This window comes from Castor canadensis, chromosome 11, assembly GCF_047511655.1.
Source record: "Castor canadensis chromosome 11, mCasCan1.hap1v2, whole genome shotgun sequence".
NCBI lineage: Eukaryota > Metazoa > Chordata > Mammalia > Rodentia > Castoridae > Castor > Castor canadensis.
Genome location: NC_133396.1, coordinates 91746647 through 91769717, shown reverse-complemented (window position 1 = coordinate 91769717; position 23071 = coordinate 91746647). Strand labels below are relative to the sequence as shown.

The window sequence follows — 23071 nt, the reverse complement described above, 5'->3', positions numbered from 1 at the left end:
GCTAAATAATCTATTTTTTAACATATTTAATTAAAAAAAAAACTGGATGGTCTCGCTTCAGTAGATAGAGATTGGCATGGCTCCTGCGCAAGGACACGCAAATTCGTAAAGCATTCTGTATTTTTATATAAGAAAAGGAGAATGAATGTATGAAAATAGAAAAATGACACATGTTGAACTATTCCCGGAATGTTGGTAGAGGGGATAAAGGAGAATGATGGAGAGGGAGGGGATGAATTAAACTATGATATATTGTAAGAACTTGTGTAAATGTCACAACGTATCCTCAGTACAACAATGATTTTTTTTAAAACCATAATTGCAACAAGAACAACAAAGAAAAACTGAATGAAGCTATATCCTCCAATCCTTTTGGAGTCAGACGGCTATTTGGTCTTCCAATTCTTTTGGGTAACATTTTACTTTTCAAATGTACTGAAAAATGAATCCACATTTAAAATAAATGTCTGTGGCATCCCAAAATTTCAGAGAACACTTTAAAGTCTCAAAGTTCAAAACTTACAAGAGATTCCAAACATCATTTCCCCGGTCTGATCACGAAGATAAAACCTAAAGCACTCATTTCAATTCTTTTTTTTTTTTTTTGTGCGATATTTTATTTTCCTGTTTATGTCTTTATTGCATTTAGTTTAAGCATATTATTTATTTAAACACAGAACTGATACATTAAAGCTGAGTCACATCCTGGATTTTCACATGTAAGCCAAGGTAATGGGGGAGGTTTTGCTGTTGTTATTACACAAAAGTGAAAAGAGAAATGTAAAAATAGGATAACCGGTTTCCTTCAAATCATACTGACTTTTCATACTTTGAAAAAGTTTCTACCTTTTAATCTTCTAAATGCTATTTAAAATAAAGAAATGGAAGCCCAAAGAGATAGGCATGGTAGTCCACATCTGTAATCACAGCACTGGGGAGACTGAAGCAGAAGAATCCTGAGTTCTAGGCCGGCCTGGGCCTCAGTCAATTAATCGATCAGTCAGTCAATAAATCAGGCTTCCAAGTAGTATCCTAAGAAATGCTTCTCATCCCTCTACGCTGATGTTTTACATTGTCTTCTCCGGAGATTTTTTTTTTAAGGGAAGATACTAATCCCTTAGGAGAGAGGTTACATATTAGAATCACATCCAAAAGAAACAATTCACAAGCAAAAGAAATCTGGGAGACGCTATTTCCTGTGAGAGGGCTGACTATGTTCCCTTATCATTAATCAAAGTTCCAACATTAAAATCCTAAATCTAGCAGGGCGTGGGTGGTGCACGCCTGTTATTTCAGCCTTCAAAAGGCAGAGGTAGGATGGCGAGTTGCAGTCCAGCCAAGGCTAGCGTGACCTTGTCTCAACACCCCTCCCCACGAAACTAAATCTGATAGCTTCTTGAGTCAGACTGAAGGAAGCTTCCACGCAGTTCACCCTCCCAGGCAAACAAGAGCTTTCAAAGCTACCTCTGCGAACCGCAGAGCGCAGGGCTTCCGCATAGCAGGAACAGTGCCCCACGATTTACAGAGGACCCAAGAGTCAGTCACGCCCTCCCTCTTCCGCCACCGACTCGTGGCCACTGCCTAACTGCCTGTTTTTCTTCTCCTTTCTTTTTCACGTCGCCATTTCTCCCTCTCGTCTCTTGAGGCAACCAATCAATGAGAATGAGAACCAGGAGAGAGAACAGAGGCCAGTCAAGGGACATGAATTTCTGCACTAGGTTTGCTAAAGCAGTTTATCCGGCGCTACTGAAGGCAGCCACAAAGGGAGCCGAAGTCCGCCGCCCGAAGGGCACTAGGGTCCAGAACTCGACGCGCTGATTGGCTGGTCTGCCGCAGCCAGAGAAGAACCCGGATGTACTGTGCCGCCGTGTTGGCAGTCCGGGCGCTGGGATTTAGGCGCTGTTGGGGTACTGGCAGCCGGGACGGATGGCGCAGGGTTGGGCGGGCTTCTCTGAGGAGGAGCTGAGAAGACTAAAGCAGAATAAAGGTAATGGGATGTGCGTGCAGCTGTTTAGTCCTTGGCTCCGTTAAGGGGAAGGGGCGGAGCTGTAGCATTTGAGGGAGAAGGGGGCGTGGAAGAAGCTCTGTGTTTGGGGATAAGGAAGGGATTGTGAGTGGGGGCAGGGGCCGGACTGATGGGGCTCCAGAGGCGGATATACTTGGGGCTGTGGCAGGAGGTGTGGACTTAGGAGGCCGGGTCCCTGTCTTAGGAAAGAGGGCTCAGGCATCCGTAATAGGGATTTGACTTTTTCCTGTAGAGAGGAGTGGAATTTAGGAGGGAAAGTGTGCCCACTGCCTGGGTGTCTCCTATAGGGAGGATTGCTGTACGAATCAGTGGTTGCAGGATTGGGGTCAGAGTAAAGGTAGGAGGGGCCCAGCACACACAATGTAGAATTGGGATGCATTTACAGAAGACAGTTACTGGAGGGGCGGGGGGAAGGTACATGAGATACAAATAAACGCAAAAAAAAAAATGGTGTTTGTTATAATACATCTGGAGTGTAACAGTCACTTCTGGTTGCCAGATGATTTTTACAGTTCTTTCCAGCTCTTGAGAGTCAGCAAAGCGAAAGGGTCTTTGAGAGGTTGGACGTGAACTATCTAATCCTTATATATCCCTGCTAACTTTGGTGTGAACTAAAATCTTGTGCTTCCCCCTCTGGCTTTATAGAATGATCATGAATGGGCTTGTATTTTTAAAATATATATTTTCATGAAAGAATTAAGTGAGAAACTCTTAGTGCTTTGCTTGTGATTGAAATTTCATAAAGATCTGTGTGGTGATCCTGGTAGTGGACACCACTTCTGTGAGAAGTTTCTGCCACTCTTGGTACCATAATTTAAGTACTTATTGGAGGAAGAAAAATAAATCCTGCCAGTTGTCTGCGGGAAAATTGGATATGGCTCAAGTCCCCTGTGCATTTTTACTGTAGACATGAGAATAATCTAGGGCTGACAAGTGAAAAAGGAAGTAATTTAGTAACAAAGATTCAGTGTAGATTATGTAGACTGGGGAAATTTCTGGACTGATTACAGAGGTCTTAAAAATCTAAGTCATAAAGGTTAAACTACAGGGTGTGGTTAGCTGATTAGCTTTATGTTCTCAAATTCTTTTGCTATGTGATTCCAGCATCCATTCACATATCTAGATGTATAGAGTACAGGGACCTTTGCTTATGTCTGACTTCCAAGTTCCACGTATCAGCTTCTGCATCAGGGATGCCAAGATGAGCAAGGCATCATCTTAGCCTTCAGGGAGCTTATAGCTTAATGAGATAGACAATGAAATAATGTGACAGTAGATGTTGTACAAGAGGTTGCTACGGAGCTGGAGGAAACTCACTGTGTTGGGAATTGGGTAGAGCATGGGAATATTTCACAGAAGTTATGTTTTAGCAGAGGTGAGTTTGTCAGGACAAAGAAGATTTAATGTAGCAGTCTAAATTAACACACTGGTTATGCAAAACTTCTCCAATTCAATCAAGTGCCACTCCTACTTATATTTCATTTAATGAAAGTAAAGCATATGACTTGGGGACAGGAAATAAATTTCTCTTTGTATGTTCAGAAGGGGGGAGATGTCTGTCCACAAACAGCAGTTATGTCTACCACAGTCATGTTTTATTTTTTAAATCATGCTTTTTTTTTTTCCCTGGTACTGGGGTTTGAGATCGGGGCCTCATGCTTACTAAGCAGGCACTCTACCACTTGAGCCACTCCACCAGCCTTTTTTTCTGTTGGGTATTTTGGGTCTCAGGAACTATTTATCTGGGCTGTCTTCAAACCACGATCCTGATCCTGAGTAATTAGGCTTACACATGTGACATGTGATCTATTTCATAATGAAAAAAATGGAAGTAACACAGTGCAGCCAAGCCCTGCCAATTTCTAGTCAAAATGTTTATTCATATGTATCTTTTTGTTTTGAGAGAGGGTCTTGTTTTGGCCTCAAACCAACAATCTTCTTGCCTCATCCTCCCAAGTGGAAGGAATTACAGGCATGCACTATCACACTTGGTGAACCTTTTACTCTTGATACTCATTTTTTGCCAGTTATAATCTTTTCCCAATTTGTAACTTGTGTTTGATTATCTTTTGGTGAACAAAGTATTTAATATTAATATATTCAAATTTGTTACCCTTGTTTAGTAGCCAACATATTCTGTGTCTTAAGAAATCAGTCCCCTACCATAAGGTCTAAAAGGTACTAATCTTTTTGTTTTTATTAAGAGACTTTGTTTTTGTATGAAATGAAGTGTGGATTAGATTTTTCCCCATGTCCATTTATTAAAATCCCACCTTTATGGTTGATTTACAATGCTGCCTCTGTCATGCTTTATATAAGGATGAATCAGTTTCTGAGTCCTTTATTCTGTTCCATTGGTCATTTTGTTTATTCCTGTACAAATACCAGTGTCAGAAAACTTGATAATATTCATGATATTAGTCGTCTGGTCCCCCTTGTTCTTTAGAAATTTCCATGCTATTCTTGAGCCTTTATCCTTTCATGTAAAAATTTTAATAATTTAACCAAATTTCTGGACAAAGCTGTAGGAATTTTTATTAGAATTGCATTGAGTCAATGTAATACATGTCTCCATTTGTTTAGGCCTTCTTTAATATCTCTTAATAAATTTTGAAATTTTTCCTGTAGAAGTCTTAAACATCTTTCTGTGGATTTTTTTCTAGATGCATGATAATTCTTATATTTAAATATTTTCCCTGTAATTATGTTTTAAATTTCTTTGCTATTGATATATGAAAAATACAAAAAGCCAAAAGGCATGAATAGATATTTCATAGAAGAAGAAATTTAAGATATGCATATCACCACCAATGAAAAGAGAATTAGAACTCAAGAGTACCATGAGATGCTACCTTATACCCACTTTATTGAAAAAAGTTAAAACATCCGACTACCATGTATTGAAGAGAAAGTGCATCCACAGAATCTATATGCCCAGTCTTTAAATTTTTAAGTTAATCGTGGTGATAGTCATTAGTGCTATTTACCAAACTAGAATATATACCTGTTGTTCTTACTGTTCTTGAGGTAGGACAAGGTACTAGTTCAGCCATTGAATTCTGATTAGAAGTGCTTTGGAACTAATGATTTGGAGTAATTAATTGCTGTAGCAAGACCTGCCTAAGCTGTCCCTTCTTCTCCTAATCTTAATGGCTAGCACCACTAAATGGTGACTGTACAGATGGATCAACAGAACCTCCCTGCTGAACTTTGGGTGTTTTGTTTTGTTGCAGTACTAGAAGTTGAATTCAGGGCCTCATGATGTTCTACCATTGAGCTACATCCCCAGCCTGCCACTGACACATTATTTCCCATGAATGACACATGCCATTCATGGGGAATAAACCTTTGGTGCTTAAAGCCATTAAGATTCCAAAGTTGTTTCCCCCATAGCACAATATGGATTTTCACAATTGATATAATTCCCTATGTTTAAAAACCAGAATGTTTTATATAAAAATCTTAACTTTGGGGTCAGGGGTGTAGTTTAACAGTAGAGCACTTGGCTAGCATGTGCAAGACTGGATTTGACCTAGCACCACAAAAAAATTAAATTAAATAATCTGGTTTTTAATTGTGAAAAATGAAAATATCTGGCAAAACTGACCTAATTTTTTTAATGACTAGAAGTGATGGTGGAGAGCTCCCTTTACACTAGACTTACACGTCTCAATTTTCTCAGCCCCCTTTTCTATTTGCAGCTCCCAGTACACAATATGTAAAAACAATCTGTTCCATTTTTAAGTGACCTGATTTGTTTATTGTGTGGTAGTGAAAAATGAGCATTTTTAATCTTACGTAGTATCTGTAGAATGCAGAATAAAACAGAAGCTACAATAATCAAGTTGCAGAGAAACTACTAATAACTTTTAGCTAATGAGCTCAGTTGGGATTTGAATAGGTTCAGTGATACTTTCTGATGGTGTGAATAAGATCACTAGCCAATAAGTTCCTAATGCAAGATACAGGAGGATACTATGTGTTTCTGGATAAAGTCAGCAATAACACTACCATACCTGATCATATTTACTTTTGATGGTAGTTCTGGCTTAAAAATAATTTCTGGTTGGGCGCTGGTAGCTCATGCCTAATCCTAGCTTTGTGGGAGGCTGAGATCAGGAGGTTTGAAGTCAGCCCAGGCAAATGGTTTGCAAGACCCCATCTCCTAAATAACCAGAGCAAAATGGACTGGAGGTGTGGCTAAAATGATAGAATGCCTGCTTTGCAAGCATGAAGTCATGAGTTCAAATCCCAGTCCCACCAAAAAATAATAATTTCTAACTGGACACGGTGACTGTAATCCTAACTACTTGGGAGGCAGAAATGAGGATCATGGTTCAAGGTCAGTTTATGCAAAAACTGTGCAAGATCCCATCTCAACCAATGGCTGGGCTCAGTGGTGTGTACCTGTCATCCCAGCTACTCAGGGACACACAAATAGGAGAATCATGGTCCCAGCTAGACTGGACATAAAGCAAGATGTTCTATCAAAACTAACCAGGTTGGTGGAGTGACTCAGGTGGGTCCTCAGTACTGCAAAAAAGGTTTTTTGTACATGTATTTGATTCTTACAATAACTCATAAGTTAAGCAGAGCAAATTATTTTCATCTGGCTTGACAGATGAAGATGCTGAGGTATTGAACAATTAAGTGGCTTACCTAGGGTCAGTGAGCTAGTCTGAGGCAAAGCTGGGTCTGTGACTCCAGAGCTTTTAACTCTACTTTGAGAAATGGAAATAATAAGCTTGTGTACTTCAAAGGTCAGTATATAGAATTTAAAATTCCTATTTGAGTTCTTATAAGGGCTCATAATTTCATTTTCCAGACATTTTATAGAAAATGCTATTTACAGATTTTATTAAATATAATATGAAAATCAAATTCTTCAGTTGACTACCCTAGAGGTTACCACTAGCATGGACAGTCCAGAAAGTATAATAGAAGTATTATTTAGTTTATGCTTTAAAAAAAAAATCCCCCACTTGTGTTACCTTCCTCTGTTGCTAAAGTTACCATTAAAATTAGTTTGAATGTATTGATTGGCTAGACTTCAGGGAATAAAACCTTTGATTGTTCTGTAAGGTGAAATAAAACAATTTAGAATTAGCTGGCAAGAGACTTTATTCAATCCATTTCTGTTGTATTATCTACCTATGTATCAGATTGTCCTAAAACTATTAAAATTAAGGGAATCCCATTTTAAAAACTAACCACCATTTTGTTTCATAAAGACAGGTAGAACTTTAAATCAAATGTCAAACATACCAGAGAATTCATTTGTCTATCAGTTGGATCAAAATTAGTTGATTTGCCGGGTCCTGGTGGCTCATACTTATACTCCTAGATACATGGGAGGCTAAGATTGGGAGGATCATGGTTCTTGATCAGCCTAGGCAAATAGTTTATGAGACCCCCATTTCCAAAATAACCAGAGCAAAAATGAACTGTAGACATGGCTTAATTTGTAGAGTGCCTACTTTGCAAGTGGGAAACCCTGAGTTCAAACTCCAGTCCTACTCCCCCACCAAAAAAAAAAAAATACCTGATTCTTTTGGCAGTACCAGTTAATTTGAAAAGGAAATCTTGCTTTGTGTTCTAAGGCTTAACTCACAATAAAATGTACTTCCTGTAAAGATAAACTGAGAGGTAGGTGAGGTTTTGTTAAATATTATGATTTGAGTGTTAAACTCTATAGGAAAATGGTTGATTTTTCCTGGACTTCCAAGATAGAGAATGGGGTGGAAGTATTCTAGAATAATTATCAGATAATTCTAGTGTAATGTCAATGCTGTACTTTCTTAGAGGAAATTGTAATTAGTTGCTGCTTACACGAAGGAATTTTCCTTCATTTCTTTTCCATAGAGCCATTTGAACCTCAACGCCGTCTCCCCATAAAGAAAACTCGACAACAACTTCAGCGAGAAAAAGCCCTTCTAGAACAAAGCCAAAAACTGGGACTTCAAGATGGATCAACCTCATTACCTCCAGAGCAGCTGCTATCTGCACCAAAAGAGAGACTTAACAATCAAAAACCACATTCTTCTTCCCCTACTCTTTCTAATCCTCTTATAGTTACTTCTCCCACTGGTGATGGAATACCACAGGGTACTGAAAGTCAACCAAGGGAACCAGGACTTGAGAATTCCCATGATGGTCACAGAAATGTTGAGGTTATACCTCCAAATCCAGATTGCAAATTGGAGAAAAAGAAAGTGGAATTGTTAGTAAGTCTTTAAGACTTTGGTTTATACCCCTGCCCCATTGGGCTTTGAGGAAATATAGTTTATTGATTTGTTGTAACATTTTCTCTGTTTTATATTCATACCTAGAACTGTGATCAATAAACTATTGAAAAGAAGCTACCACCTAAATATAAGCCAGGTATTGTTAGGCATTTTATGTTTTATATCATTTAGTCTTTACAATGGCATTACAATAAATGTATTAGTTTCACTTTATAGATGAGGTATCTAGAACACAGAAAAGATATTATCTTCCTAACACGTGGCATGGTGGTACACATGCCTGTAGTCCTGACACCCAGGAGACTGAGGCAGGAGGATCAGGAGTGAGTTCAAGACCAGCCTTGGCTGTTTTAGGCCAGCCTGCACCAGATAACACAACCCTGTTCTTTAAAAAAAAAAAAAAAAATGTTTTCCCAACCTAATACACAACTAGTAAGCAAAGGACTTGAGATTCACATATTAATCTGACTGGATCCAAAGTCTGCCCTTTACACTCACCAGAAGCAGTTCTTGTAGGCATAGTGCCATTCCCTAACTAAATCCATTCTTCAGTTTCCAGATGGCATCTCCATCAGCCCTGAAAAGGGTAGTTATGAAGAGATGTGAAGGGATGGTCAAAGGAGAGACTGTAGGAAATTCAGTGGATTAATTTTTCAGTTCACTTGCATAACTAGATTTCTTTTTATTCTTTATTTAATGAGTTTATTAGAACTTACATGGTTTAGATTGACCACACTCTTGTGGGAATTGCCAGTTTGTCACTTGTGATTCTTAGAATAGTAATAGGGGAGAAATGATGGTATTTGTTTTTATTTTTTCTTTTCAGAATTTTTTCCAAAGTATCATATTTTTTTCTAATTTCATGCATTTCTAATCTCAGCTGATTCATATTCTGTACTGTAAGTTTAAAATACTTCCTGCCTTTGAGGGGTATGATTAAAAATTCATTTTGACAAGAGATATAAAAAACACATGAATAATGAAATCAACATTGAAAGTGAATACATTTAAATATCTTTAAGTGTATTTTACCAACTGAGATCACTTGGAGGAGGAGTGAGTTTAAATTTTGATAGATAATTTGTTTTATTTTGTGACAAGGTCTCCCTTGTCACAAAGACCCAAGCTGGCCTTAAACTCATGATTGAGTTAGATAATTTTGTTTGAATGTTACTAGGAAAATAACTGGTTTTTTAGGTACTTGGGAGAATATTCATAGAAGACATGGAATTTGAGGAGCCATTGATGAAAAGGAGAAACTCTGAAGTTATAAGTATGGGAAAGGAAAGGTATATCCTACAGAATGGTCTAAGATGACATCTCACTTCTCTAGGAGAGGTAAAGGGTATACTAGAGAATAGTAGAGAAATAGAGTAAGGAAAGACTATGAGGCAGAGGATGTCAGAACAAGGACTCACTCGGAGGGAGAAGTGTTCTGATCAAAGTAGTAGCTAGAACAATGCCAGGTGTCACCATTTGGGAGTATTGGGCTGGAACTAAGGCACCTGGTCAGGAGACATCTTTAGTTGTAAAGATGAAAAGACCAGTGCCAACACTTTCAGGTGCAAGCTGTAGGAACAGAGAGGACAGTTTTGGCTGTGGTTACTAGGTTTGTGAATAGAGACTTGAAATAATGGCTGTAAGAAATGCCAGTAGTGGGAATAAATAGTTTTGCTATTACCTTTTTAATTTAGTTGACATCAACTTTGTGACTTTATGGGAAATTTTAATCTATTTGCTTTAGAATTGGACACATTGGAAGACAATATGTGTTTTCAAGTCTTTGAAATTTTTTTTAGCCTAGTTCCATTCAGCTTTAGTTCATGGTGCTTTTCTCTGTTTAAAAATGTTTAACAGTGGGGAAAAAGTGAGCAAATTGAAAGAAGTCTATGAAATCAACATTGGTTATTGTCCTAAAGATGTTAAAGTAGTAGGAACTTCTATTAGAGAAAACCCTAAAAGGTATGGCGTGACATCAGATGCACACCAGTTTATATTATCTCCATTTTACATATAACACATACTAATTTACACATTTCTTTGTACTTCTAAAAAACAAAAAATGCCATAGTACTCTGCCTTCCAGTTTTGTGGATTCCTAGATTACATACATATAATGGATTTCAAAGGTCCGATTTATGTAAGCTTTTTTGCCTCTGATCATAGTCTTTGTTCCTATTAGAACAGAATAATGAGCTACAGATGGGTTTCTTTTAAGAGGATTTTTTGAAAGAAAATTTATGTAATCTGCTTGATTAAATTTTATACATAGAAGACAGTCTGGCGAGGTGTGGCTAGGGTAGTGGTCTTTTTCATAAATTCATTTTTATACCTTTTTTGCTCCTAAGGCAAGAAAAAGCTCGTTGGGAAGTCCTCCAAGAAGAACAACGTCTAATGGAAGAGAAAAATAAACGTAAGAAAGCTCTTTTGGCGAAAGCTATTGCAGAAAGGTGAGATCTGAATCATGAGAGGTTGTTACCTGTAGTCATTCCTGCTATTGTTTTATATTTTCCCATGCCTGTTTTGACACATTGCTTTTTAAAGGCTAACTAAACAAATTATGCTTGTTTTTATAAATGATACTAAAATTCTAGTTTTCATTTATTCAAGAGGATTTTTATGTCATTTATTTTTTGGTGGTAGTAGGGTTTGAACTCAGGGCCTAGGCAAATGCTCTATCACTTAAACAAAGTCACAGCCCTCAGGAGCAAGTTTTAAAACATAGATCATGATGAATTTATAAATGTAGCTGCAGTTAAAGGACCAGCATCACTGTTTATGGTTGTAAGCATCTAGACATTCACAAGAAAAGGTATAAATTGCTATCAAATACGTAAATGAAGCCGAGTGCTGGTGACTCACACCTGTAATCCTAACTACTCATGATCAGGAGGATCATGGTTCAAAGCCAGCTCAGGCAAAAAGTTCTGTGAGACCCTATCTTCAAAAACCCTTCAGAAGAATAGGGCTGATGGAGTAGCTCAAGGTGAAGGCCCTGAGTTCAAGCCCTAGTACCGAAAAGGAAAAAAAAAAAAAGTAAATGAGTAACAAGTATAGGTTTTAAATTTTGATGTGGAGAGGCCATAATCTGACATGTAGCGGGGTAAGGTTATTCTACGCAAGTGACTTATACTCACAAATTTTTTTGTTTGTTTGTGGTCCTGGGGATTGAACCCAGGGCTTTGCGCTTGCTAAGCAAGTGCTGTGCCACTTGAACTGTGCCTCCCAGCCCTACTACCACAAATCGTAATTGTGTTTCCTATAGACATGTTTCTTAAATGATTTACCCTGCCTCCACTAATAGAACATATATATGATATAATCTAAGTTTTTATTGGTGACTCAGGGTAGCCATTATGATTTCTGTGTGAGACTTGATTTCTCACACCTCCCAGTTTTAGTTTGTCAATGATCCCCCTTCTCTACTGTATTGCACCTGCCCCAAATGTCAGTTTTCCCATTTGTGCCATTCTTCTCATCCCACACTACTCTTGCTGGTTTTGTAGTTTGTAGTTTCTAAATGGTGGCTTTAGGAAACAGCATAGTGAGTAAAGTGGTAGTTGAGAATAGGTATTTATTTATTGGTAGAACTGGAGTGCTCTTACACTTGAGCCACTCCACCAGCCCTTTTTTGTGATGTTACCCATTCCCTCCATAGTGTCTCTGGAACTATTTGCCAGGTGTCTGGCTTCAAGCCACTATCCTCATCTCTATACCTCCTGAGTAGCTAGGATGACAGGTGTGGGCCACTGGCCTGAGTGGCATTTTCTTTTTTAAACTTCTAGGAAAGTCTTGCAAAACTGTTACTGCTTAAGGTGGAATATATGTAGAGTTAAGAGAATTGGTCAGAGGAAGGTAAGTAAGTGGATATAAGAGTAACTCCGAATTTTTTCTACCAATACAATATATGTATATAAAAATGACTTTTTCCCTCTACTGAAGCATCTGGATCTTTCATGACGCATAGGAAATAACAAATCACTGATTTAACCAAGTTTTAAGAAAGAAGAAACTATAAGAAAATAATTGTTTTTCCCCCACAAATGATTATTTTTAAGAAGCATTATTTTAGTGTGAATTTTACAAAAGGATTTATAGGCTTAGCTGGGTGTGGTGGCCACACCTATAATTCCAGCACTCAGGTGGCTGAAGCAGAACGATCATGAGTTTGAAACCAACCTTACCTAGTGAGACCCTGTCTCAAAAAAAAGAAAAAAATAAAATGATTTATAGGCTCAGTTCACTTCTTCTCTAAGTGCTTTTGATTTAAGACAGGAAATACTGATACAGGCAGAAATGTAAGGAAATACAACATGATTGGATCCTTAGTAAATGTGTAGTGAAGTATGTGGAGTAAAAGAATCCTACTTTTAAGTGATCTTTTGTAGGTAGAAAGGAGAGGTACATGCATAATTCAGTAGAAATCAAAAGAATATAAGTTGCAGGATAGTGGTGTCATATGGGGGTTTTCTGCTCCTCCATGAATGTGTGTGAAATTTAGAAATGAAGGAAATCATTATTAAAGGTTTGCTTTGTATTTGTTATTCTGTTTGTTAATTGTGTATTTTACTTGAGGTTTGTCAAGGGATTGAGAGATAATGAAGTTGCATGTGCTTTTAAACAAAGAAATAAGAAGCTCCAGAGATAATTTTGAATAAGAACCAAAGCAATAAAAGTATGGGGAAATGAGTCCTAAGAAAGTTAAAAGCAAATAGATATTTTCAGGTATAAAGTAATGGTGTTTAATGTAAGTATCTGCTCTTCTTGTCAGGTAAGTATCAGAACTGAAAATGGGCTTAGCAGGAAGGAAGAATATAAGCTGGGTGTGGTGACAAATACTTGTAAGCCCAGCCTTTGGAGGTAGGAGCAATGGGATTGAGTTTCAGGCCAGTCTGGGCTACATAGCAAGTATAAGATTAGCCTGAGCTACATGGTAAGATTGTCTCAAAAAATGAAGGGCTGGGGTAGCTCAGTGGTAGAGGGTTTGTCTAGCATGTGCAAGGCCTTGGGTTCCTTTCTCAGCACCACAAGAAAAATTTGTAATGCTAGAACTTTGGAAAGCTGTGTTGGATACTTTAATATAAAGGGAGTGCAGATATGAATGAATATAGGTCTGCAAGTGAACTGTTTCTTGGGACATTTTAAAAAATCTTTTGTAATTCCCTTGTTTATGACAATAATAAGTACTAATAGAAAATTTATGAAAATAAGAGGGAAAGATCCTCAACTGTAGTCCTAATGCTGTATCAAAATGTTATTAACATTTATTTTATTATGATTCTGATTTTGCTTACTTTTTAAACAAAAATCATGAGCTATAATTATGTAGATAGTATCTTGCTTTTTCACTTGTATTGTATATGGGTACATGTTTTAAAATGTATTCCCCTACTCATCCTGGTTTTCTAGATCTAAAAGAACTCAGGCAGAGACCATGAAACTAAAGAGAATCCAGAAGGAGTTACAGGCTTTAGATGACCTGGTGTCTGCTGACATTGGAATCCTCAGGAACCGAATTGATCAGGCCAGCCTAGACTATTCATATGCGCGGTGCGTTGGGGAAATTGAACAAGGAGTCTGGTTTAATTAATGTTTATTATTAGCTGGGCCAGTGGGTTGTATACCATCATTTAAGTCTCATATCAACCCCATTTAAATACTGTATTTGTTCTTCTGTGCTGATCCAATGGCTACATCGGCCCTCCTAGTTAGCCTTGTTTAAATGCCTGTTAGAGCATTCCCTGCTATGTTACTTACATTTTAGTTTTTTCCTGGTGAATCTTGGCCTATTTAATGTTTTGGACTCTCATTAATCTTTCAGATCTTGCAATTTAAATGTCTGAGTGATTTGCCCCCAAACTGTATTATTCTAACACCAGGTCTGTATCCTTCCATTACAATTTTTGATTAGTTGATAGGTTTTTTATGGAATTGGAGCCAAATTTGCACTTCAGTTTTCATGAAAGTAAGGTCTAGTTTATTTTTTAAAAGCTTACGAATAGTTTAACAAAAATACCACTCTTAAGATTCTTGAGGTTTTCTCTGTCTCTCTCTTGGATTATACTTTGTAAGAATGGTTTGATACATGTTTCCTTGGTTTTAACCATTGGCATTTTTGTTAAGAAAAAAAATCATGGAATACTTTTTAAATAAACTAACACATGTGAAGAATTACATGGGTTCACAGACAGATAAAAGGGCAAAAAAATATGTTCAATTTCAAGGTTTTCAGTCCCTTCAACATTGCTTTAATCATCCTGGTTTGTCTTTTTTTCACAAGGGAATGCTGTGTTAACGACTCAGTTTTGCCTCTCTGTAACACTAGAAATCAATCAGGATGCCTCATTACTCCAGGGTAAACCACAACATCAGAATGTTTATATAACAATTTAATAAAGCGGAAATGCTTGATGATGGTTTTTAATTCACTATTTAGTGTTTAAGAAAGAGGCTTGTGGTTGTCCTTGTGATTTTTGTAATTGTTTTTGACCATATGCTCTTAGACATAATGGGTGCCTCTATTAATTAACAGTCTAAATGCCTGATAACTAAAGGTTCCAGATTTCTATTAATAAGCTTGTTAAGGAGGTAACCAAGATTTTATTAAGCTTAAAAATAAGCCTTGATTTTTAGTACATTTTTCTTTGTAATATGAGTGTGCCTTTGTAGCCTTTTATATGAATAATTCATAGTACAAGGTACAGTGCTGTGTACTTCAACAGGAAAATAATCTTGATTATGTTTTAATTCTATCCTAGTAGAGGCTGGAGAAGGATGCCTTTTAATATTGAATATTATGTAAGAAATGTCGGTTTTAGCCTTCAGAGAACCACAAAAAAGATGGAATTAATGAAATTTTGGTAAATTCTTATCTATTACATCTTTAATGAGCTAAACATACCAAGTTTCACTATAGTGGTATTGACATTGCTACATGTAAATGGGTGGTGGTGTGCTGTTTTAAAAGCCTAAGCTCACACTGGGCATGGTGGCACACCATTCCAGCTCTCAGGAAAGTGAGACAAGAGGATTGCAAGTTTGAGGCCAGCCTAAGCTACAAAGTAAGTACAAGGCCATCCTAGACTATATAATGAGATCATTACTCAAAAGACCAAAAACAAACAAAAAGTTTAAGCTCTTGAAGTAAGTCAGAGAAGCTGTGCACAATTGTGATTAGAACCAGAGTTTTGTGTTATTTAAGCATAAGATTAACATAGTATTTTCTAAATTGCCTTTGTGGTTACTGAGAAATGGTAGATGAATGTAATATTGCCCCGGACTGAGGACAATGAGTGATAGAGCCCTTGTCCAGCATGCACAAAGCCCTGCGTTTGAGCCCTCGCATGGTCATTAATAAAACGATCATGGTCCAGATTTTTACTGGAAGGTGATCTTCAGGGCAGTCCGTTTCTGTAGGAAGTTTCCTTGATTTTTTTTTTTTTATAAAAATAATTTTTTAGTTCTATAGTACCTAGTACAAATTCTGTCTACAAAAGGTTCTTGCATAGTAAATAAGTCAGAATGAGATGAGAGAATGTAACTACATCTTTTTAGCAACACAGGACAGCCAGATACTTAGGAAAATATTGACTGATTAATTGAAATTACTATTAATTGTATGAGAATATCATATTTCCTTTTTGTCCTTAGGAGTATATTTTTCATTCATTGATTCCTGAGTTTGAAGAAATTCCCTTGAGTGGGTTTTTCTGAAGGCTCATAGTCTGATGATTACTTTTACCACCTTCACTCTACAGAGTGTATCTATTTTGTGTTAGTCTCTTAGGACAGTCCTAACAAATTACCATGAACTGTATACTTTAAAACATCAGAAATTTCTCCTCTCACATTTCTGGAGGCAAGACATTTCTAGAGGGTCATGCTTCCTCAGAGACTCTAGGTTTCTATGCTTTGTCTTTTCCGACTTGTGGTTCCAATATGTGTTTCTTTTTTTTGAGGGTGGGAGAGATACTGGGGTTTGAACTCAGGGCCTGACACTTGCTAGACAAGCACTCTACCACTTGAGCCATTCTACCAGTCCTTATATGTATTTCTTGACTTGTGGCCACAGTGCTGTATCCTGTGCCTCCATTATCACGTTGCTTCCTCCTCTTTCTTGACATTTCCTCCACCTTCTCTCTTCAAAGGACAGATGTGATTGCATTAGGGCTCAACTAGATAATTCAGAATAACTCTTCAAAATCCTTAATCACATCTTTTCTCCTATAAGGTAATTTTTATATAAAGTAATATTTACAAGTGCATAGATCAAGAAGTGAATCTTTGGGAGGCTTTGTTTTTACTTACCACAGCATTCATTTTTTGATTTATCTCACAACAGTAAAATGTCTTTTCTGTCAGTTTTCTCTATGTTACTAATAAATACAGTAAATGAAAAATAAAAAATCCTCAGCTGTGTTCAATGAAAACTAAGGACAGGTTATAAAGATGATGCTTTAAGTCTTCTTTTATACCCTCTTGAAGTGACAATATTTTGAACAAAGCAGTTAGAAAACTCAGTGATGATACTTCTTTATTGTATCATCCTTTTTCACCATCCATCATTCTGTTTTGTTTTAATTATCAGCATCAGCAAGAATAATTAATGAGTAATGATAAAAATGCTTAAAAAAATTCCTAGTGTGATGAGATGGCAAAATATCTGAAGCTATAGGAAAACATCTCTATGATCCCAAAGGGTTCATTGACCCATCTAGTAATTGCAAAATAGAATTCATTTTCGTCTTATTTTTTTAAAACATAAAATTGCTTTGTTTTTTGAAAGATATCTGAGAAAAGATAAAAATGATATGTTAATCCATATAAATAGTTTAAGCCACTCAGAAATGAAACTAAAAAACTAAAATTGAATCGGGAATCTGATGGTATACCAGGGGTTAACGATTGAATTTTTTTAAGTTTCAGGGATACCAAAACCAAGAGACAGTTCTTAAAATTTTTTGAATAACATTAAATCATTCAATATCCCTTTAAAATAACAAAATAATTACATAATTACATTTCCAGTTCAATATGTCTTGCTTTGTTGTATATATAATGCTCTCATTATTCTGTTCCAAAGTATGTCATCATATTCTGATTTGGTATTATACACCTGACCCCCAGGCTGGTAGTACAGTTTGTGAAACTAATCAATATTTTAAACATAAATCACTCTGTACAGGAATATATATGTATGTTTCTAGCCAGAAGGACTTTAAATAAATAAACAAAATACAAAATCATAAGTGATTTATCTAGGGTGAAAGGTCAGTGGAAACCTAGAGATATACTTGCAAATGTTAATTTCAATTCAGTATTCATGAGCCTAGTCTGACAATCTCTAACAGACTTACTGGCTGAGGGAGACCACAAGCTTTCAGAGAAGGAAAATTGAGTGGGGAAGGGGCAAGGTATTCATAGAAACACATACACACACCCCTTGATCTCTATAGGTATTCGGTCTATAGAAAATGTTGTCAGTGCTCTTGACTTGATGAAAGAACATTCATAAGCAAGATATATTACAGATTGTAGAAATAAGGGACCCAGATATCCAACAGAGTTCCTTTAGAATAATTCCTTTAACATAGGGGACTATTGAAAAAGAAGTCTTGTAAATGAGTATTATGTAAATAACAACTTTCAAGTATAGACACCAGGTCCCTAAGTTTTATGTAATCTTAATTTTAGATGTATGTTTTCTAATATAATAATAATGTTATTTTATTCTGGTGCTCTGAAGGGGAAGTTCTGTTTCTCAGGTACGGAACAGGATGTTTGGCCTGTTTGTACTATTGAATCTTAAATCATTCATAAAAGACAACATTACCATCACTGTTTTACAGGTAGGTCAAGCATTAGCTGACCATGAAGATGTGATAGGTTTTCTTTTTGTACCAACCTAATGCAAAAGACAAAAGAGGGATTACAGGGTGGTTTCTCCATTAGAATTATCCTACTTCCCATAAGACTGGCATTACCCATCTATACAGTTTAGAGATACATAGATACATAAATTTTCTTTTTGGTGCTGGTAATTGAACCCAGGGCCTTGTGCATGCTAGGCAAGCCTTTTCTGCCAGTCCATAAAATTTCTGTCTGTTGCTGCCAAGTACAGAGAGAAGTAACCACTTAACCCAGAGATTTTTCATCAAGAAATGTTTGGCAGGGTCTGGAGACATTTTTGGTTGTCACAACTAGTGAGTGGCACTGGCAGCTAGTAGATAGAAGTCAGTGATGCTATTCAGCATCCTTCAGTGAATAGGGCAGCTCTTCACAAGAAAGAATTATATGGTCCAAATTGTGAGTAATGCTAACATTGAGAAATCCTGTCAAACCTGTCCTGAGCATTTTCTGTTCCACTTTACATTTACTTCTTACCCTTACCTACTGTCATTTTTTTGGGTATTCTCTGTTCATTTATGTTTACTTTCCAATTACCTTCTGTGTCCTTCTCTACCAAAATACTGCTTTTTCTAAGCCACTAATAGAAGATACAGATTTTCTGCTTTCTCTGTCTCTTGTTTTACCTCTCATAAATTTAACCAGTTGTATAACCAGGTTTTGGGTGTATCTTCCCGATTCAACATTTACTGATGTACCATTGATAACTGGAAATTGACCAGAGTGGTAGTGTTTACACCACAGAAACTGGCAAACACTACAAATCAGCTGTGTGCCCTCCACTCTCACCCCAGAGCTAGCATACCACTGAATTAAAATTACCCTGTTTTCACTCAAACACAACTTTGGAAAGAAGAAGTGGGTGCAGAAGAATATTGTTATAGAAGGTGAATCCAAGTAAGGATGTCAATGTCCAGCACCCATAACCTAGCCTATTTAATGTACAGACAAGTGTTTGTGGAATATTAATATCTGCATTGTATTTTACATTTCTTTTTTGATTTTTGGTGCTTATTGTTTATCTACTGTCTTTTGAATATCTTCTTAAGTGGAAAACTAATGGACCAATTTTTGTACCTGTTCTGATAGGAAGCGGTTTGACAGAGCTGAAGCTGAGTACATTACTGCAAAGCTAGATCTACAGCGCAAGACTGAGATAAAAGAGCAACTCACTGAGCATCTGTGTACAATCATACAGCAAAATGAGCTCCGAAAGGCCAAGAAGTTGGAGGAGCTGATGCAACAACTGGATGTACAAGCTGATGAAGAGACTTTGGAACTCGAGGTGGAGGTGGAAAGGTTGCTTCAGGAGCAGGAAGCAGAAGCAAGGAAGCAAGTGGTAGAGAAGCCAAGTCAGCCTGGTGGAGAGAGGGTGACACTAAGCTTTGCTAAAGAGAACAAAAAGCCTCAAGAACAAGCTGCTTCCCCAAAGGTAGATGAACAGTGTGAAAATGGTAGTAGCCTCCCCCATCATAGTCCAGATAGCCAAAATCAAAGAGTTAATAACAGCTCAGCTGTTCTAGCCACGTGAAGTGCCAGTGTTCTTTTCAGTTAGTATGACATTGCAGTAGGTTATATCCTGACATCTCATAAAAACCTCTTTAAAACTGTTAATTTCTTAATCTGATTAGCTTTAGTAGGTCTAACATGTTTGACCATTCCAGAGTCCCTAATTATGATAATTTTATATCCAGGGGCATGTTTCACTTTGACTTTGGTTCAGTTCCTTCAGTCTTCCTTTAATCCTTATTACTGAGTTAAAATAAGTGACTCAAAGGGTTGAAGAGTATGAGGCCCTGAGTTTGAGCTGGAGCATTGCAAAAAAGAAAAAAAAGGATGGAAGAAAAATTACCTGGCTAGGGTGGTTTTAAACTAAGTAAATACAGAAGAGTAAAATGAAGAATGGCAACTCAGTGCCTAATCAAACTTATTTAACTCTGGGCGAAGTATTGAGAGTGTACATCCTATTTTATGCAATCATTTAAAAAGATGCCAAAATTATTATTTAAACAGAGAGAGGCAGGAACAGAAAAAACAAAAGTAGTAGGTTGAATTAGCCCTATCTGGATGTTACTAGAGTTTTAAAACACAACTTGAAAATTAAAGTTTATGTACAAAATCAGATATTTTAAGCCAACATTACTTTTGCTTTAATTTGTCTTTAAGTGGTTTTAGTTTTTGTTTGTTGACATACATACACACATATGAACATGCTATATATGTATAATTTTAATGTGTTCTATTTTGTCAGTGAATTGGTTAGTTAAATTTAGATAATCATTTCTAAAGTGAAGATTAAAAATATAAAAAATCATATCACTACTTTTGAATATCCAGTTATGAATTTTCCTTCTAAAGTTTTCTATGACTATATTTTAGATGTTGAACATTAATCATCCTGTCATAAAGCATTAAAATTTTTAAAACGCTACCTTTTTATTGCTTTAATAGTTTGTTAATTACATATTACTGATACTTGACCACTACATTGTGCTATATATGCATATGTATATAATTATTGTAGTTTTGTCACAAAACCTGTCAATATTATCGTAAATTATGCACTATTTATTAGAAATTACAGCAAATAAAAATCTTCCATTTTAAGTCTTCAAAAAAGGAACTGTTGTAAAGGAAGATAAAGACAGTTATATCCCTAATAGTTTGTAGAAAAGTTAGGAACTTCCTGTTTTTAAATGGGTTTGTTTAAGGTTATCTTCTGGTAATATAGATGAGCTTTGTACTTTTATATAATTTGAGTTGAAACTAATTTTCCATTACTGACTTGTCCAAACAGAAATTTTATGTACATATTTGTTTTTTATTTATGAATGACATACACACAAGTTGCTTACAAATTGAAACTTTATTGCCTAAGACACTCTTATTTTTCTAAGGAATAAACAAATCTGATATGTTTATAGCATGATCTCTCTTTTACCTTAAGAGTTTCAGTTTAATATGTATCAGTAATGAATCTTGGGTCTCCTCGTGGTTGACAAAACTATATTCTTTGAGCTGCTAAAGAAAATTCATTAGCAAGTGAAGTTTATAATACTGCTTAAAACAGGTTTGTGCAATCTTAATTCTCAGTCTAGACACTTATAAACTAAACTATAAGGAGAAATAAAAGTCATGAAGGAATAAGTTGGATGAGACTTCATACATCTTCTGATTTAGTCATCTCATTTTACAATGGAGAAACTGAGAGCCAGAAATTTTGGTAGCAGCTTGTTATCTAAGTGGCTTTTGTTTCTTTTTCTTTTCCTTTCTTTTTTCTTTCCATTCCTTTTAAATACAAAGTCTCACTCTGTGGCCCAGGCTGGCCTCAAACTCCCATTCCTCCTGCCTTAGTCTCCCAAATGCCGGCGTTAACTACACCAAGTGCAGCTCTGCACTTGTGATGTACAGCCTGCATATCTCAGACTATGAAGCTCACTTCATCCCTATACTTAACAATTTTGCTTTATAAGTCATTTAGAGGTTTTGTGTTTGTGTGTGAAATGCTTTCAAATATGGTTATAAAAGGTCCACTGAAGCCATTATTTTGGGAAAAAAATATTATCTTGCTTCATTTTTCCCAGGGTGGTATCCGAGTGCTCAGGTGATGATATAAGTGACAAAATTCTATTGCATCAGTTTTATACAAAAGCAGCTGTGGCCCATGTGTGCAAGGAACAAGAGTGAATGAATGAGAAATGGGGGCTCTGTGATATGAGGACCATATGCACTGGCTTTCCCAGGATAACCCTGTTATATCTTTTTTTAAAAAAATGTTTAAATGGATTTGATACACAAATTCACAAATATACAATAATTGTTCTTTTCTGTGAAGGAAATTGTTGGTTTAAAATTACTGATAGAACAATTGTTACATCACTTGTTCTATTTAAAGGGTAGTCTTTACTAAATTGTTGTAAATTTCACTTGTCTTAAAGCACACTTTCATTGGTTAAACTTGAATTTCTGAATTTAAGAGTTCTTAAACCTTGATTCCCTACTCCTTTTTTTGAAAAAAAAACAAACCGATCCATGTCTGTGGGTTTCAGAAAAGCAGACTTAAAGCACGGTTCTCATTGCATTGAAAATAACTTGAGTTTTTTCCTCAAAATTTTCACCTTTGCATAATTCTGCTGAATTACAGCACTCGCAGGTGGTAAATCTGTATACTCACTAAGAGCACAGCTGGTTTCCAAGTCAGATGATAAAAATCTCCAATTGGAATTTCTGGAGCATATTTCATTGCTGGATTGGCATTTGAATTATAGAGCAAAAAAAACCTCAGCTATAAACCTCCCTTGTCCTTTGTGTGGATTTAGCAATATAGTACTCTCAAGGAGCTTATCTAAGTATTCAGCCACTTCCTCTTTCGTGGCATTGGCACAAAATGGACTTAAGTTATTCTGACCCAGACCATTCCCCGTGACCTTTATAAATGATGTTTGGGGTTTTGTATTTCTAAGGAGCCAAGTCAGCATTTTAAAAGACCCTGATAGATATAACTCAGTCTGCTAGACAAGACCGGGCCACGCTGGACCAGGGTAATTATACCTCTTCTCAACATAGATCTACCCCAAGCCTGACTTGAACTGCTCTCTGGAGGAATGAAGCAGAACACTGTTCTCCAGTCTGCCTTTACCTTAATGCTAGGTTACTTTTGCAAGCTCCTAATCCCAAACAGCTGTCCTGAAAATGCAGTGTCATCTGTTTATGTAACTGATCAAACAACTGCATGTAGCAACCTACACAGGTAGCACTATTTAAGAGGTAAATGAGCAATGCCTTCTGTCCCTAAGAAGCTTGCATAGTTAACCTTCCTTAATAAATAAAAGAGTAATTTCAAAACCAAAAATTTTTAATTCCCTCATGTGTGTTATGCAGCTCAGTTGATGTA

General features: G+C 36.6%; 1 protein-coding gene across 4 annotated transcripts; it reads left to right on the top strand.

Moving 5' to 3' along the window:
- Positions 1–1810: 1810 nt before the first annotated feature.
- Positions 1811–21100, top strand: Gorab (golgin, RAB6 interacting). Of its 4 annotated transcripts, none has more exons than XM_020171061.2 (5): positions 1811–1987; positions 7889–8246; positions 10620–10721; positions 13681–13821; positions 19267–21100. In XM_020171061.2, exons 1-5 carry the CDS (start codon positions 1927–1929, stop codon positions 19706–19708), a joined length of 1104 nt encoding a protein of 367 aa, XP_020026650.2. In that variant the 5' UTR covers positions 1811–1926; the 3' UTR covers positions 19709–21100. The 4 variants fall into 4 exon arrangements, with proteins under 4 accessions (XP_020026650.2, XP_073903613.1, XP_073903615.1 ...); XM_074047512.1 differs by lacking the exon at positions 1811–1987 and adding an exon at positions 8356–8407 and having other exon boundaries at positions 8114–8250; XM_074047513.1 differs by lacking the exon at positions 1811–1987 and adding an exon at positions 8356–8407 and having other exon boundaries at positions 8115–8246.
- The last annotated feature ends 1971 nt before the right edge of the window (positions 21101–23071 follow it).